A 14,845-nucleotide genomic window follows, 5' to 3' on the forward strand; every position below is an offset into this window, starting at 1 on the left:
CTGCAGCTCATGGTGGTCCAAATCAGATATACAATTTATGTGGGCGTCTTTTTAATACATTGTCTGGTTTAAGAAGCCACATCAGACACCCTGATGGATCTAAGGTGTAGGTGCAAGAGGTGGTCAGACTCTGCATAAGGAATAGACAACCACCATATATATATATATATATGTGTGTGTGTATGTATTTATCTATCTATCTATATATATCTAACAACAAAAGAGATTGGATTCACAAAAGTCTTATAAGTATGACATAATTTATTTTTCAAAATTATAATCATCTTCAGTTTTGTTTCCTATTTCCTCTTCCCATTTTCAGATTTATTACAAATTCATCTAATTTATAAAACACCTTCTGCTGTGAGAGAGTGCTTTATCAATTTTTTTCAAAGAGAAGACAAAACAGTAAACTATGTTACTTATGCCAGATGAAGTTTTAGCCATCAATAGATATAAAATTAATCACATTCAATGATAGAAATCAAAATAGATAAAGCCTTCACTTTTTCACCTCCAAAAGGTTTTCAGCCCAACATTTTCATACTATTATTCATAACTTTAGTTGCTTCAAGTTCCACCATTTATAACGTTTTATTACAACACATTTCTATGTTTTTGTTGTGAATTGAATAAACCACTGTGTACTTGAATGACATGTCATTGAAACATTGGAAGCGTTAAAGCTAGAGTATTCTATTTGAAGGAATCACTCTCTATTTTCTGCTTTTGTTTTCGTTAGTAAAGTGTTTCTGAATCCAATCTCATTTGGCTTGTTTATTGTACATATAACCCATGTATGTTTATATTTGTGTTGTTAGCCAGTTGAATATTTACAACATCACTTGCACCAATATTCATTCATGCTGCTGCAGTTCTTACAAATTATTTACTATTTTAAGAACAGAATTCCATCATAAATTTTAAATTCTTCTAAAATTATCTTTATTTATAAAGAGAAATGAAATTCTTCATTGAATACCATTTCAATAGTTCTTTTAATAGCCACTACATAATACATGTTCACAGTAGTCTTTAAACAGTAACTATATCAATGTTCACAATATTCTTTAGTCATTACATCATTCATGTTCACAATATTCTTTAGTTATTACATCAACCATGTTCACAATAATATACTATTGAAAACAGTTTCAATGTCATTATTCTTTTTTTAATTGCAATTGTAGTGAAACAACTTTATAACATTTTCATTATGATTATTAATATTGTAATTACTATTATTATTATTATTATTATTATTATTATTATTATTATTATTATTATTATTATTATTATTATTATTATTACTATAGTTACTATAACTTATTTAGGTGTGATGGAGTGGCAGAAATGGCTGAACTTTAGACTAAAATACCTCAGTGTATTTAACTTCATCCCTAGACATTTTAAATCCAATATAGTTGATCTTGATTTTTATTGCTCCAGACATGTACTGTGATCAGTTCAATTGACTAATATTGCTCCAACTAGTTCAAGGCTGTGTGTTAATGTAAAAAATCATAATTATAGTAACATTAGTTTTAATTGCTAATGTAAGAAATCATAATTAATTAGATTTGCTTTTAATCTTTTTAATAACCCAAAATAAGCACCTTTGTACTTTATATTTCAATTATTTTGTAAATTCTTTGAAGTTTTGTTGAGGTTAAAGGCTGACACCATGTATTGAGACCTTTCTGTCAAACATCTTTGAATCAACACCATTTCATTTTAATTAGTTGTTAATTTTTCTGCAAACTGATGGTGATAACAAAATGTTTTGTCAAATAAACAGAATCATTGAAATGTTATACAGTCAAAAGTTTAGTCAATATTTAAATAATTGAAATAGAAAGTTTATTTTCTAAAACAGATATTTCTACTGAACAATTCTTCTAATTAAATGATTGTCATGAAACTCCATGTATAATATAGCTTATTTTTCACCAAAATCAAAACTATGATAAGAGGACTATTAGGATACAAAGAATTTGCCAAACACTTTAATTAAAACCACAGTAATATATTAAAAGCCTGTTAATGTTTTAGGTTGCTTTTTATCATGCATCAATTCAATTTATATAAACTGAAATATTAAAAACTGATATATGGTTCATGATAGCCTATCATCTCTTGTATTAGTTAAAGATGCTGTTATAAGTCTTGAAGATAATCAGTGCCCCAAAATTTGGATGCATATTATACATGGTATCTTGGACTTTTAAAGTACTCAACATCATCAAAATCATTTTCATACTAATGAATATCTAATGATTTTAGAAGGTTAGATTTCTATAATTACCTAATGAAATCTGCTATGAAATTTAATTTTAAGCTTGATATATATATATATATATTAAAACTGATAAAAAGAATATAGTGAAGCTGTCATGAAGAATGGAAAATCCATCATTTCAGACAAAGTCCTTCAGAGAAAAGGTGACTGGAGAAAAAAATTGAAGAGACACAACAGAGTTTTATATTCTCTAAGTTAAAAAAAAAAACAAAGCGAGCTGCAACTTAGAGAGTATAAAATTCTGCTGTCTTTTAATTTCTTTCCTGTCAACTTCTCCCTGAAGAAGGACTCTGTCCAAAACATTGAATCTTTCCACTCCCCAAGGAAAGTTTACTAAACTCTTCTTATCAATTTTACTATATAATATAAGTCTTACCAATGCAGACCAAGAGCTGTCTTTTTGATGCTTGATCATGTGTATATATATCATTTGTTGACTATATATATGTATATATGATCATGCATACACATACACACACACACATATATGATCATGTATATACATACATGTATATATATATACACACACACACATATGTATGTGTGTGTGTGCACGTGTGTGTGTGTGTGTGTGTGTGTGTGTGTGTGTGTGTGTGTGTGTGTGTGTGTGTGTGTGTGTGTGTGCACATATATATAAGAACAAACAGACTACTTCGATAAGTTATTTAAGGGAGGAAAGGCAGTTTCCCTGACCTTATCTGGTTCTCCCAGATAGGTGACAGTGATGAGACTGTTGGTCAACATAAAACCCCTACCGGTATATATCTTCAGTAAACACAAGGATAGATACAGAAACAAGGATCCTGTTTGAATATTTGCAACAAAGTGAACTCTATTCAGGGCCTCCAAAGTCTAGGTCTACTACACAATATTATGTCTCATGCATTGTGACAGCGTTTTAAGTTTTAATTTCTAATAAGCTTGTTAATTATTTAACCTGAAGCAATTAGGCAAAACTATTTTTATATGAATTTCCATTTTGAAATATTATCCACATTTTTAAAATTATCTTTTATATATGATGGACTCTCCCATCGAAGACAACATATGAATGTTCAGCTTTTGCCGAATGACCTGCAACAAATGATTTGTTTATAGCGATCAAATACTCGTACCACACATTAGTTCACTTTCTCCATCAAATCGATGTTGTCTGAACAGTGGCATAGTGTACCATGTGTCAGGTATCAAAGTGATCACAGAGCAATGTAAGATGAAGTGTTTTGTTCAAAAACACAATGCGCCACCTGGTCAAAGAATTGAAATCACAATCGCTAGATTGTGAATGCAACACCCTAACCAATAAGTCATGCACCCTCGATATATATATGATAATAGCCATTACTCATGACTTTGATCAGTCAAGTTTGTCTTGGGACTAAATAATAGCATCACGTATATTACAAAGTAGGCAATTAATTGCTTTTCCATTCCATTTTCTTACCTTCCATAGTCCATAAAATACTCATGAAATCTTGCAGTACTTCTAAAGACTAATAATTCACTGGAAACAAAGTTTTGAAACCAATATATAAGGCTCTAAATTTTATGGTATGTCACAAGAATTAGAATTAAGGGAAGTGCAAAAATAAGCTACTCAACTTGGTAACACTCTATATAGGTATCACATTCAAATATTTCTAGGATTTATGACTAAAAGCACTATAGTCTTTGTCACAATAAAACTGATTTTAAACTGATTTTTCGTTGAATTTATCTTTTTGTCAACTGCTACACTCTCCTAATATTTACAACCAACCAGTTTCTTTTTGTTTTGTTCTTTCTTTTTCTCCCAGTGACATCAAATAAAATAATAATACATCTAAAGTGAGGAAAATATGTAATTCAAACAATGTCTTCTTGTGCTGTTCTTTGCTATTGTATTGAGTTCAAAATAATTAGGAATAAGGAAAAATGTATCAACTACTTTCTGCCTTCTCTCTCTCTCTCTCTCTCTCTCTCTCTCTCATTAGCTACTTCTTTCACTCTAGATGACTTTTTCCCCCATCCTTTCTCTTTCTTTCTTCATCTCTCACTGCCTTCATTTATACTAATTGCTTTGTTCTAAGACAGATTTTAGTTCTCTATTCTAATCTAAGTTTAATGTAGAGTAAATTTAATTTTCTTTTCGTCTTTCTTTTGAAAGGAACAAGAAATGGAAAAACAACAGCTTCTTTCTGAACAATCTCGATTATCAGAACGTGGAGCAGCAGAGATGATCCTACTTTATATCAGTGCAACTAAAGGTAAGTTGGGGGGAAGAATTTTATCATAACAAAATCAATGAAACAAAATATTGATATAAACATTATCATCATCGTCATTTAACATCAATTTTCCATACTGGCATGGGTTGGGCAGTTTGACAGGAGCTGGCAAGCTGAATAGTGGCACCAGGCTCTAATTGTGTGTTTTGGCAAGGTCTCTACAGCTGGGTGCTCTTCCCAATGCCAACCATTCTACAAAGTGTACTGGATGTTTCTTATGTGGCACCAGCATAGGTGCTTTTTTCATGCCCCCCCCCCACATACACACACACGGGATATATTATTTTAAATTTGATTCAGAAAATACAAAACAAGCCTTTAGTTATATACAGCGAAATTGGAAGCCAACAGGGGAGCTTTTACATGGGCACTCAAGTTACTAGAAACCTCTCTCAAAATTACACATAACCATCTTAAATAAAGAAAGGTAGTTGAATTATGTGGTCTTACATACCATTAAAAAAGACAGGATGGCCACATATGAACACCTTGATTATGTCTCACTTGATCAGTGTGGAGCCAAATAACAACAATCGATATATGGAAAAATTATTTTACAAAAATATCCCCAAATTTTTTATTATTTTCAAAGTGAATTGAATTTTGGAAATATGATTCTAAGAGGATTTAGATTTTAATGAAATATTTTAAACTTTAGAGACAACAGTTCTTAAATTTTTACTCAATCATCAATGCACTCTGCTTTTAGTTTCTTCAACACCTGATTTTGATTTTAACCAAATTAAATAATTTAAAACATTGAATACATTTTATCATTTCAGGTGTATATAGCCCGATTGTTGATCACACAATTGAACTTGGTATATCTCTACTGAGAGGAGGTAATATTGACGTACAAAAGGTAAGAACAATGGAAAATTTACTTTAATTTCCAACATTTTGATTTCTTTTATGTAAAAATATAGTTTTTGTATAATGGCAGCATTATAAATGATGTTACCAACCTCAGTTTCTTTACAAGTATCAATTTTAGCAACCCCAGCAGAATTAGAATATGTGTGTGCATGTGTAAGACAGTAAGCTCCTAACACCTGTAAAGTTTCTTTATCTACTAAAGGCTCTCATTCCCTTTGGAGTATAGGCCATTGATAACTTTTCCTCTTTGTACTCTATTCTGAACTGCCTTTTTTGGGCTTTCCTCTCAAGGTCTTGTTGGTTTTGAATTATCATCAATGCTTCTGTAACTTTGTTTTTTCTCTTAGTAGGGGTGTTGGCTCTACACAAACCCATTTTTACCCCTAGGAAGAGGTGGTCCATATTAGTGTGGCCGTTGTCCTTTGACCTGCCTAGCATGAGAGGCCCTATCAGGAGCTTGTACTTCACTGACATAGCTCTCAGAGTCAGTGAGGTACACAAGCCACCATACTGCAATAAGGAATGGACATTATAGTTGACCTGCAAAGTATATAATCATGTTATTTGTCTTTCCTATGGCTATCAGCCTAATTAATTAACTAATATTATAATGAGTCACCTTTGAATTATTGTCAAATTTATGCGGAAGTTAATTATTCAGAAATAAAATGTTCTCACTTTCTCCCTATATCCACTTTAAAGTAGAGAAAAGAAACATAATCTGTTATCTAAAATTTATTTCAGATAGATTTATTTCATCTGACAATATGTCAATTGATATTTTCTCTGTCTTAAATATCATTTTCCATTAACTTTTATTGTTTCATATTTTTCAGAGAATGCTAAAACATCTCAAAGACAAAAAAGATGTTGGGTTTTTTACATCAGTGGCTGGACTTATGCAGCAATGCAGGTATAACAACAGCTCTTTGTTATTGATGACATCAAATGATATTGTTAATCCCCATATTTAATTGTACATAAGCTGTTCCCCTAATTTAGTGTTAAATTGCTCTTTCCTTCACAGTTTTAGTTTTGCCCATGTATAAGATGCATCCCATTTTCCAATTATAATCAAATAATATAAGACAAAGGCTGTGAGCTGGCAGAATCCTCCTCCTCATCATCATCATTATTTAACATCCATTTTTCATGCAGTAAGTCCAGGAGTTGTACTAGGTTCTATAGTCTGTTTTGACATAGTTTCTACAGCTGGATGCCCTTCCTAATGCTAACCACTTTGCAAAGTGTACAGGGTGTTTTTTACACAGCACCATCAGACAAAGTGCATAGTGGTATTTCTCCTGGCTTTTTTACATTTTGAGTTCATAAAATAGTGTAACTTATAACACAAGTAAATACAATAATTTCAAATAATATCCAATAAAGTACAAGATCACTTTTTTCCTAAAAAGGAGAGTTGCATATTTCAACATGTTACCAATGTTTACTTTATTAGTGTTAAGTAGTGAAATGATGTAGAGATTAACAGTTGGGTGTAAGTAAGGCCTACTGAATTACACATCTATTGAACTTTCTTAATGGCAACAATTAATGACAAAAGCAGCAAGCTGACAGAATCATCATCATCATCATCTTCATCTTCATCTTTCAACCATTTTTCATTCCAACGTGGGCTGGACTGTTTAACAGGAACTGGCAATGCTAGGAGTTGCACCAGGTTCCATGGTCTGTTTTGACATGGTTTCTTCAGCTGGACACCCTTCCCAACACCAACCACTTTAGAGAGTGTACTGGGTGCTTTCTTCACAGTATTGTCAGATAAAATGCATAGTGGTATTTTCTCCTGGATTTTTTTACATTTTGAGTTCAAATCCAGTTGAAGTCAACTTTATCTTTCATCCCTTCAGGATCAACATAAAGTACCAGTTAAGTACTGGCGTGAATGTAATCAGCTTGCCCGCTTCTGGCAAAATTGTTGTCCTTTGAACCCTACAGCAGACCAGCGTCCCATTCAGGGGTAATGTTGGGATCTCAGTTACCATGGAAACCTGGTAACCAATCATATGAACCCTAAGACTCAAAGAAAAAAGGAAGCACTAAGTGACAACAGCTGGACAAAAATAATCCTTTCTACTATAGGTACAAGGCTTGAAATTTTGAGGAAGTGAGGCTAGTCGATTACATCGCCCCCAGTGGTCAAATGGTATTTAATTTATCGACCCTGAAAGGATGAAAGACAAAGTCAACTTCAGGAGAATTTGAACTCAGAAGGTGGCGATAGACAAAATGCCACTAAGCATTTTTCCAGCAGTAATGCTTCTACCAGCTTCGACAAACACAATGTAGAAGTTATTTGAGTAATAGAAAGAATATAAAAATTAATCCATAGAAAAATTATTATTTCTAAAGCTCTCAACAAGAGACATTCAGTAACATTACTCTAAAGTAAAAATTATTTGCCAACACAATGTGGCAATCCTGGTTACTGTTATTTAACCCCAGAAAACATCATCTCCCCAGGAAACATATTTTCAAACAGGGGAGTTTAGCATCCCCACTCTGTGCTGAGTAGGGGTGCTGAACTCCCCTTTTTGAAAATATAAGGACATAGATGTGTGTTGTATAGCCAGCTGGAGACGATGATTCCTGAGGCTAAATAACAGAAACATTCATCCCAACCGGGACTGCCGCATTATGTTGGCAAACAATCTTCACTTTAAAAGTTAATCCTTTTAATATTCAAATAAACCTTTTCAGAAGTTTTATCCCATATTTTTTGTATTTCTTTTTTAGTGTGCTTGACCTGGATGCTTTTGAACGTTGTAACAAAGCTGAGGGACTTGGAATGAGTACTGACACTGGACCTGGGGAGAAAAACTTACATGATGCAGAATTCACCTGCAAACTATTCCGCTTCTTACAATTGCTTTGTGAGGGTCACAATCTTGGTAAGTCTGTATTACCAAATATTCAAAGACATTTTATTATTGAAAATAATTTACAATTTGTTTCGTTTTGGGTTTGTTTGGGATTTTATGTTTATATTTTGTTTCTTTTTTTTTATTGGTAGGTAATTTTTTTACTTAATCCTTAATCATTTATCATTTATTTTTTTACTTATTACAATCATTAGACTGTGACACCTTGAAGGGTTTTTAGTCAAATGAATCGACCTCAGTACTTTTTATTTTTTGAAGTCCGGTATTTATTTTGCCAAACTGCTAAGTTACAGGGATGGAAACACACCAACACTAGTTGTCAAATAGTGGTGGAGGACAAACATAAACACAAACACTCACATACAGACAGATATTTATATATAACAGACACAGAAGTCTGGTGTAGTCTTCTACCGGGCTGGCTCCTATCAAAGCATCCAACTCATGGAAGGTGGACGTTAAACAATAATGAGTGAAGACCTCAAGCAGCTTGTTTTTTACCATCTCAGTTGAGCAATTAGGACACAAGAATACTTTAATACATGTTGAATAGGCATCTACAATTACAAGTATGTTACTGATGTTTGGAACATATGCCCAGTCTATATGCTCACATTCCCAAGGCCCAGAAATAGACCATGAATTATTTGCCTTTACTAAATTTTACCTAACTCTCTGTCAACTATCACAAGATTTGACAAACTTCTCCACCAAGTAAGCCAGCCCAGGCCGCCAAACACAGAGTTGTGCCTTCTTAATTGTTTGTTGAATGTCCATGTGTGTCATATATTTTAGCTAATACTGCAGCTCTATAAGATGCTGAAATAAACAGACAAGTTTTATGATATATTAAGCCACTTTCGTATGTTAGAAAATCCTTCTCTTTAACAAATGCACATCCCAGATTCGAGACCGATCTCCAATTTTGCTGTAAAATTCTTTCCTTTATTTCGTTATATAATGCATTTGCATCTAATTGTTTTCGGATGCCTTCCATCATTATGGGATCAATGTTCTGCCACTGTTGCATTTGTCTAAATGCGAAGCAAAGAAAATTATATCATCATCATTAGTCTCATTATACCTTAATCAAGAGAGGGTATCAACATGCAGAATACTTTTACCTGGAACATGCTTAATGACGAAATCATACTGTGATAGAATCAAACACCACCTGGCTATTTTTTTTTTGCAAAGTACATCAAGATACATCTAAATCCTTCGCGAACAGGGTTTTTAAAGGCTGGTGATCTGTTTCCAAATAAAACTGCTTTCCTAGAAGGAAATGCTACAGTCTATCTATGCACCATACCACTGCATAAGCACCTCTCTCTATGTTTGACCAATTTCATTGTGCTTGGCTAAAGGTGTAGCTTATGAATGCCACTGTGTGTCCTTCCTGGGATAACACCCCAGCTACTACAATCAAGGATGCATCTACAGTGAGAGTGTTTATCTTCTCCATTGAGTATGGTTGCAAAACTGGAGCCTCCAAAAGATGAGTGATAAGCATACAGAAGGCCTTATCCTGCTCTTTACCCCACTTAAATTCTTTAGATCTAGCTGATAAGAGTGGTTCTACTTTTTCAGCATATGCCGGGACAAATCTTCTGTAGTAATTTGTCAGACCCAATATTTTGTCAAAAGCTGCCTTCAATTTTGGTACTTGTATGTCCTTTAGTTTTGCTACCAATTCCTGAGATGGAGAAATACCTTCTTCAGATATGTTCCTTCCAGGAAAGTCAAATTTCTTCTTCTGGAGAATGATTTTTCTTTGTTAATGGAAACTGCACCTTGGTTAGCCTTACAACTACCACATTTTCTCTGCTCGTCAATTTTGCTTCACTACTAACATAGATATACCCTGACTCCTTTGATGCCTTTTAGTAGAGTTTCCATGCAGTTCTGAAATATGCCATTCGAAGTCTGTTATAGACTTTTGAAGTCAGGTAGAGACCATTGGTTGTATTAATAGCACAAAGCTACCTGGCTTCCTCCACTAAAGATATTTGCCAATGCACATGCTTTAAATTAAGAGTGGAGAAAAATTTCACACCTGACATACCAGAGAAGATAGTGTCAATTGATGGTATGGGAAAAGAATAGGCGTCAATATGTGCATTTAAATGAGCCTTATAATCGACACACATGTGAAGAGATGCATCTTTTTTCCTCAGCAATATGAGAGGTGAGGCACATTTGACTCCAGAGTAATCTGACAGTGTGATGATACCCATCATTTCCAACCTCTTTAACTCATCTTTCACTTCTTTTCCCAAACGTACTGGAACGCCTCTCACTGAACTCATTACACCATATCTTGCATCAGAGCAGTTAACTCGAGCCACAAAACCTTTAACCACCTTCTTGACTTAAATATCTAACTAAGCAATCTCAATAAAAACCACTTTTATCTTTTTCTCTACAGAATTCCAAAATTATCTCAGAACACAAGCAGGAAACAATACAACAGTGAATATTATCATTTGCACTGTGGATTACCTTCTTCGTTTACAAGTAACTATTTTGTTTATTCTGTTATTTTCATTTTCTAATTCATGTTTCTTAAGTTTTCAGAACTTATAATTAATCAGCTGGTAATTTGATCATCTAATTATTAAATAGAAAAAGTAAAAAATTTTTTTTAAAAGTAAGAAATAAAAGAAGCAGTAAAAAATTAATAATAATGACACTAAAGCAATGTTACCCAAACTATTTTCCCCCAGGTCCCACTATAGCTTTCCAGAAAAATGTATGCCCCACCGGTGAAATCTCCTTAAAAAAATATCCACTCTAGGGCATTAGAATAGCACTATACTGTAGCAAAGAGTCTTCACGCAGTGTACTTGGTTGGAGGGATTGGTTTGGCTAGGCTGTGTATAGGTGTATTATGTTTGTTGTGAAAATTTTAAATTTGAATACTATTCTGTTTACATATACTTTTGAAATATAAAGGACACATTTTCATAGAAATTCTACTAAAATAATTTCACTTCCCTTTCAAGGAATCTATTATGGACTTCTACTGGCATTATTCTGGTAAAGATTTAATTGATCCTGCCGGAAAGGCTAACTTTTGCCGAGCCATCATGGTAGCTAAATATGTGTTCAGATCACTCACTGAGTATATTCAGGTAAGAACATATAGAATTAACCACTTTCTTAAATTCCATTTTCACTCAATTCCAGATGTATCAAATCATATTTACACTAAACTAACATTCATTGAAGATTTCATTGACAAGCATTTTCAGAGCAAGTGTGTGTGAGCGTGTGTGTGTGTGTGTGTGTGTGTGTGTGTGTGTGTGTGTGTGTGTGTTTTTGGAGATTGCTGGAGTAAGATATGAAAGCCTATTATAAATGCAATATGAAGAAGTATTAGTTGAGAACCATCATACATTTGCATTGGTAATTCTCTTGAATATAACATTGATATTTGTGCCTAAACATTATATACACACGTAAATAGGACATGCTTTTGTTTATTTGAAATTTCATTGTGAAATTCCTCTTTTGCATTTTCTCTTTTAATTCATAACAGGGTCCATGTGCCCAAAACCAATTGGCTTTAGCCCACAGCAGATTGTGGGATGCTGTTGGTGGGTTTCTTTATATATTTGCCCAAATGCAAGACAAATTATCAAAAGTGAGTACATTTGAGATTTTATTTTTTTTCTCCTTTTAATTTTATCTTAGTCGTTTGGTTGTGGAGGCATGTGCCTTAGTGGTTACAGTGTTGCACTCATGATCGTAAGAGTGTGGTTTTGATTCTTGGACCAGGCAATGCTTTGTGTTCTTGAGCAAAACATTTCATTTAACATTGCTCCAGCTGGAAAAAATGAATATTACCTGTGACAGACTGGTGTGCAATCCAGTGGGAAGTATATATACCACAGAATCCAGGAAACTGGCTTTGTGAGCCTAAATAATTCAAAAAGGAACTTTATCCCTTTTTTAGTGGTTTGGTTCTTTTTTCCCCTGCTTTCACTGATTTCCATAACTTTCTGTCACCATCTGATTTCATTATTATGAATTTGAATTGGAAACTTGAGTCACAGGGAATCTTTCATTTACTGATTACACAACCATGAACACCACCCCTATGGGTGTGTTTCAGTTACTCTCTTGATAGAGCTTAGTGATCCTAACCGTTGATCTTCTAGGATTCCTACTCTCAGCATCAATGAAAGAAGCATTGTTGGCTCAGTTGAACTCTTCTGCTACCTCTTCACAATCTGTCATACTGCTGACCCATGATTTCACTGTATCCCTGGCAGGGTGACTGAACAGGTGCTATGCCTTGCCAAAGGGCAGCCCATAAATATGCAGGGCACTGTCATCACTTCATGAGGTATTTTCAAATACCTGCATATCAAAAGATTAATTATCCTGTTTGATGGTATAAAAGACACACAGGTATATTAGACACTCTTCAATTCCAACAGCACACATTCAGAAAAAAAGTTGTTAGTGCATTAAGGTTTATAAATATTTAAAGCAAATTAGCAGCACATTCCAAAACATTATTGTGTATAAAAAGTAAGTTACTATTGTGAGATCAGGTTTGGTAGAAGAGACCATCTGCATTAAAATTAGCCTATAGTAGGGAATATCAAGGACAAAATGAACTTATGAAAGACCCAACTTGGTATATAGTGCCCAGATAATTTTTTTTCTTTTTGATACTTTTTTTTTAAATGTGTGTATCTTATATGCCATCAAATATGGTACCATTGTCTTCAATTAACTGAATTTTTCTAAATCTATATTTCTCTAAATTAAATTTGAACCATATCTATGAATTTGTAAATATATATTGTTATTGTGAAACTATCAGAATAAATATCATTGACACAATTTTGTTTTGTTGTAATTTTATCAAGGATTTTGAGCAATTGGAGTTATTGCGTGAATTCATGAACTTACAAAAAGAAATGATGATCATGCTTCTTTCAATGCTTGAAGGTATGGAACTTGATTTCATTAATGTTTTTTATCTTTAGCATTAAAGTAAAACAACAATATCTACAAGAATTTTACTATTAGTTAAAAATACCTAATATGTCATCATCTCTAATATTATAAAATAACTTAAAATGAAATTTGAGGTAATATAACAGGCTAGAAATATTAATAGAATTTTAAATATTAATTGTAAATTATATTTTGTTCCAGGTAATGTTATGCATGGACCAATTGGTAAACAAATGGTAGACACACTTGTCGAATCTTCTGGAAATGTGGAGGTAAGATAATGGTTAATTTTTTAAATACATTAGTCCCTGTTATATCAAATACATTAAAAAAATGTTCCAGTTTAGAATTCCATTTGGCTCAAACATATTCACTGTAAAACCGGAATTAGTTAACAATTTTATAAATTTTTACCAAATATATCCACAAGCTCACACACATTTATACACGTGTGTGTGTATGTGTGTATAACACACTGCTTTCAGTTTCACTCTACCAAATCCACTTATAAGATTTTGGGAAGTGTGAGGCTGCTAGAGAAGATACTTGCCCAAGATGCTGTACAGTAGGACTAAGCATGAAACAATGTGGTTGCAAAGCAAATTTCTTAATCACATAGTCAAGGGTTCTTTATAGTTATCTAAAAATATCATTTAAGTGATATTACCATGGTTCTCAGAGTTCTCAATGGTTCTCAGAGTTCTGCTATTGAAGCCGTTGATCTCTTTGCCAAAGTCTTTGAGAAGGGCCACATTTGTGCTCCATAGATCATTCTACCAAGGCTTTCCTTTCATTTGATGCATCAGCTGCAGGCTGGAAGAGACCACATGGTAGGCCTTGCACCAGATAGCTGGACATGATTAGGGAAGATCTCCAGAGGCTCAATGTCACCTTGAGGATGCAGAGGAGCTAACACAGGGCTACCAGTGGTAGAGACCTGGTCAATTCTACACTTGATAACACTTCTGGGACCACAAACTTGAGATGAGCTCAGCCACATTAAGCAAGAGCATGAATCAAGCAAGCATTTAAGTGATGGATCATAGTGTGGCATTATACTGCACCACATAACTTTTAATAGAAAGTGCAAGTAGGTATTAAGATAGCTTTAAACTAGTGATCTCTATCAAGATGAAACAAATGATCCTTAAAATATGCAAATAACAATATTATTTTATGCCTATGTCATTATTTGAGAAAATTTAATAACTCATACTGGAATCTATTTCGAATTATTAAATATGCATCTTACCTTTTCTTGTATTTTTCAGATGATTCTAAAGTTCTTTGATATTTTCTTGAAAATGAAAAATATTACATCATCAGAATCATTCTTGGTAAAATTATATTTTCTTTTTATTCAGTTAGATATTTTACAGAATTATTTATGTGCAGGTGTGTCTTTGCATGTGTGTGTGTGTGTGTGTGTGTGTGTATAGACACACACATATATATATATATTTATTTATATATATTTCTTTGTATATATGAAACTTTAATTAAATACAGTTATACCCATATATATA

At 33.2% G+C, this 14,845-nt stretch overlaps 1 protein-coding gene across 16 annotated transcripts in view; it reads left to right on the forward strand.

Moving 5' to 3' along the window:
• Positions 1 to 14,845, forward strand: part of LOC106881762 (ryanodine receptor 2) — a 381,060-nt gene that overhangs the window by 316,382 nt on the left and 49,833 nt on the right. For all 16 annotated transcript variants that reach the window (XM_014932251.2, XM_014932252.2, XM_014932258.2 and 13 more), the window contains 10 exons: positions 4,446 to 4,545; positions 5,349 to 5,428; positions 6,279 to 6,355; positions 8,200 to 8,354; positions 10,774 to 10,862; positions 11,351 to 11,479; positions 11,887 to 11,991; positions 13,229 to 13,310; positions 13,521 to 13,591; positions 14,591 to 14,656. In XM_014932251.2, the coding sequence (XP_014787737.1) occupies positions 4,446 to 4,545; positions 5,349 to 5,428; positions 6,279 to 6,355; positions 8,200 to 8,354; positions 10,774 to 10,862; positions 11,351 to 11,479; positions 11,887 to 11,991; positions 13,229 to 13,310; positions 13,521 to 13,591; positions 14,591 to 14,656 (954 nt within the window). The remainder of the gene's footprint in view (positions 1 to 4,445; positions 4,546 to 5,348; positions 5,429 to 6,278; positions 6,356 to 8,199; positions 8,355 to 10,773; positions 10,863 to 11,350; positions 11,480 to 11,886; positions 11,992 to 13,228; positions 13,311 to 13,520; positions 13,592 to 14,590; positions 14,657 to 14,845) is intronic.

Source organism: Octopus bimaculoides, chromosome 11, assembly GCF_001194135.2.
Source record: "Octopus bimaculoides isolate UCB-OBI-ISO-001 chromosome 11, ASM119413v2, whole genome shotgun sequence".
NCBI classification, from domain to species: domain Eukaryota; kingdom Metazoa; phylum Mollusca; class Cephalopoda; order Octopoda; family Octopodidae; genus Octopus; species Octopus bimaculoides.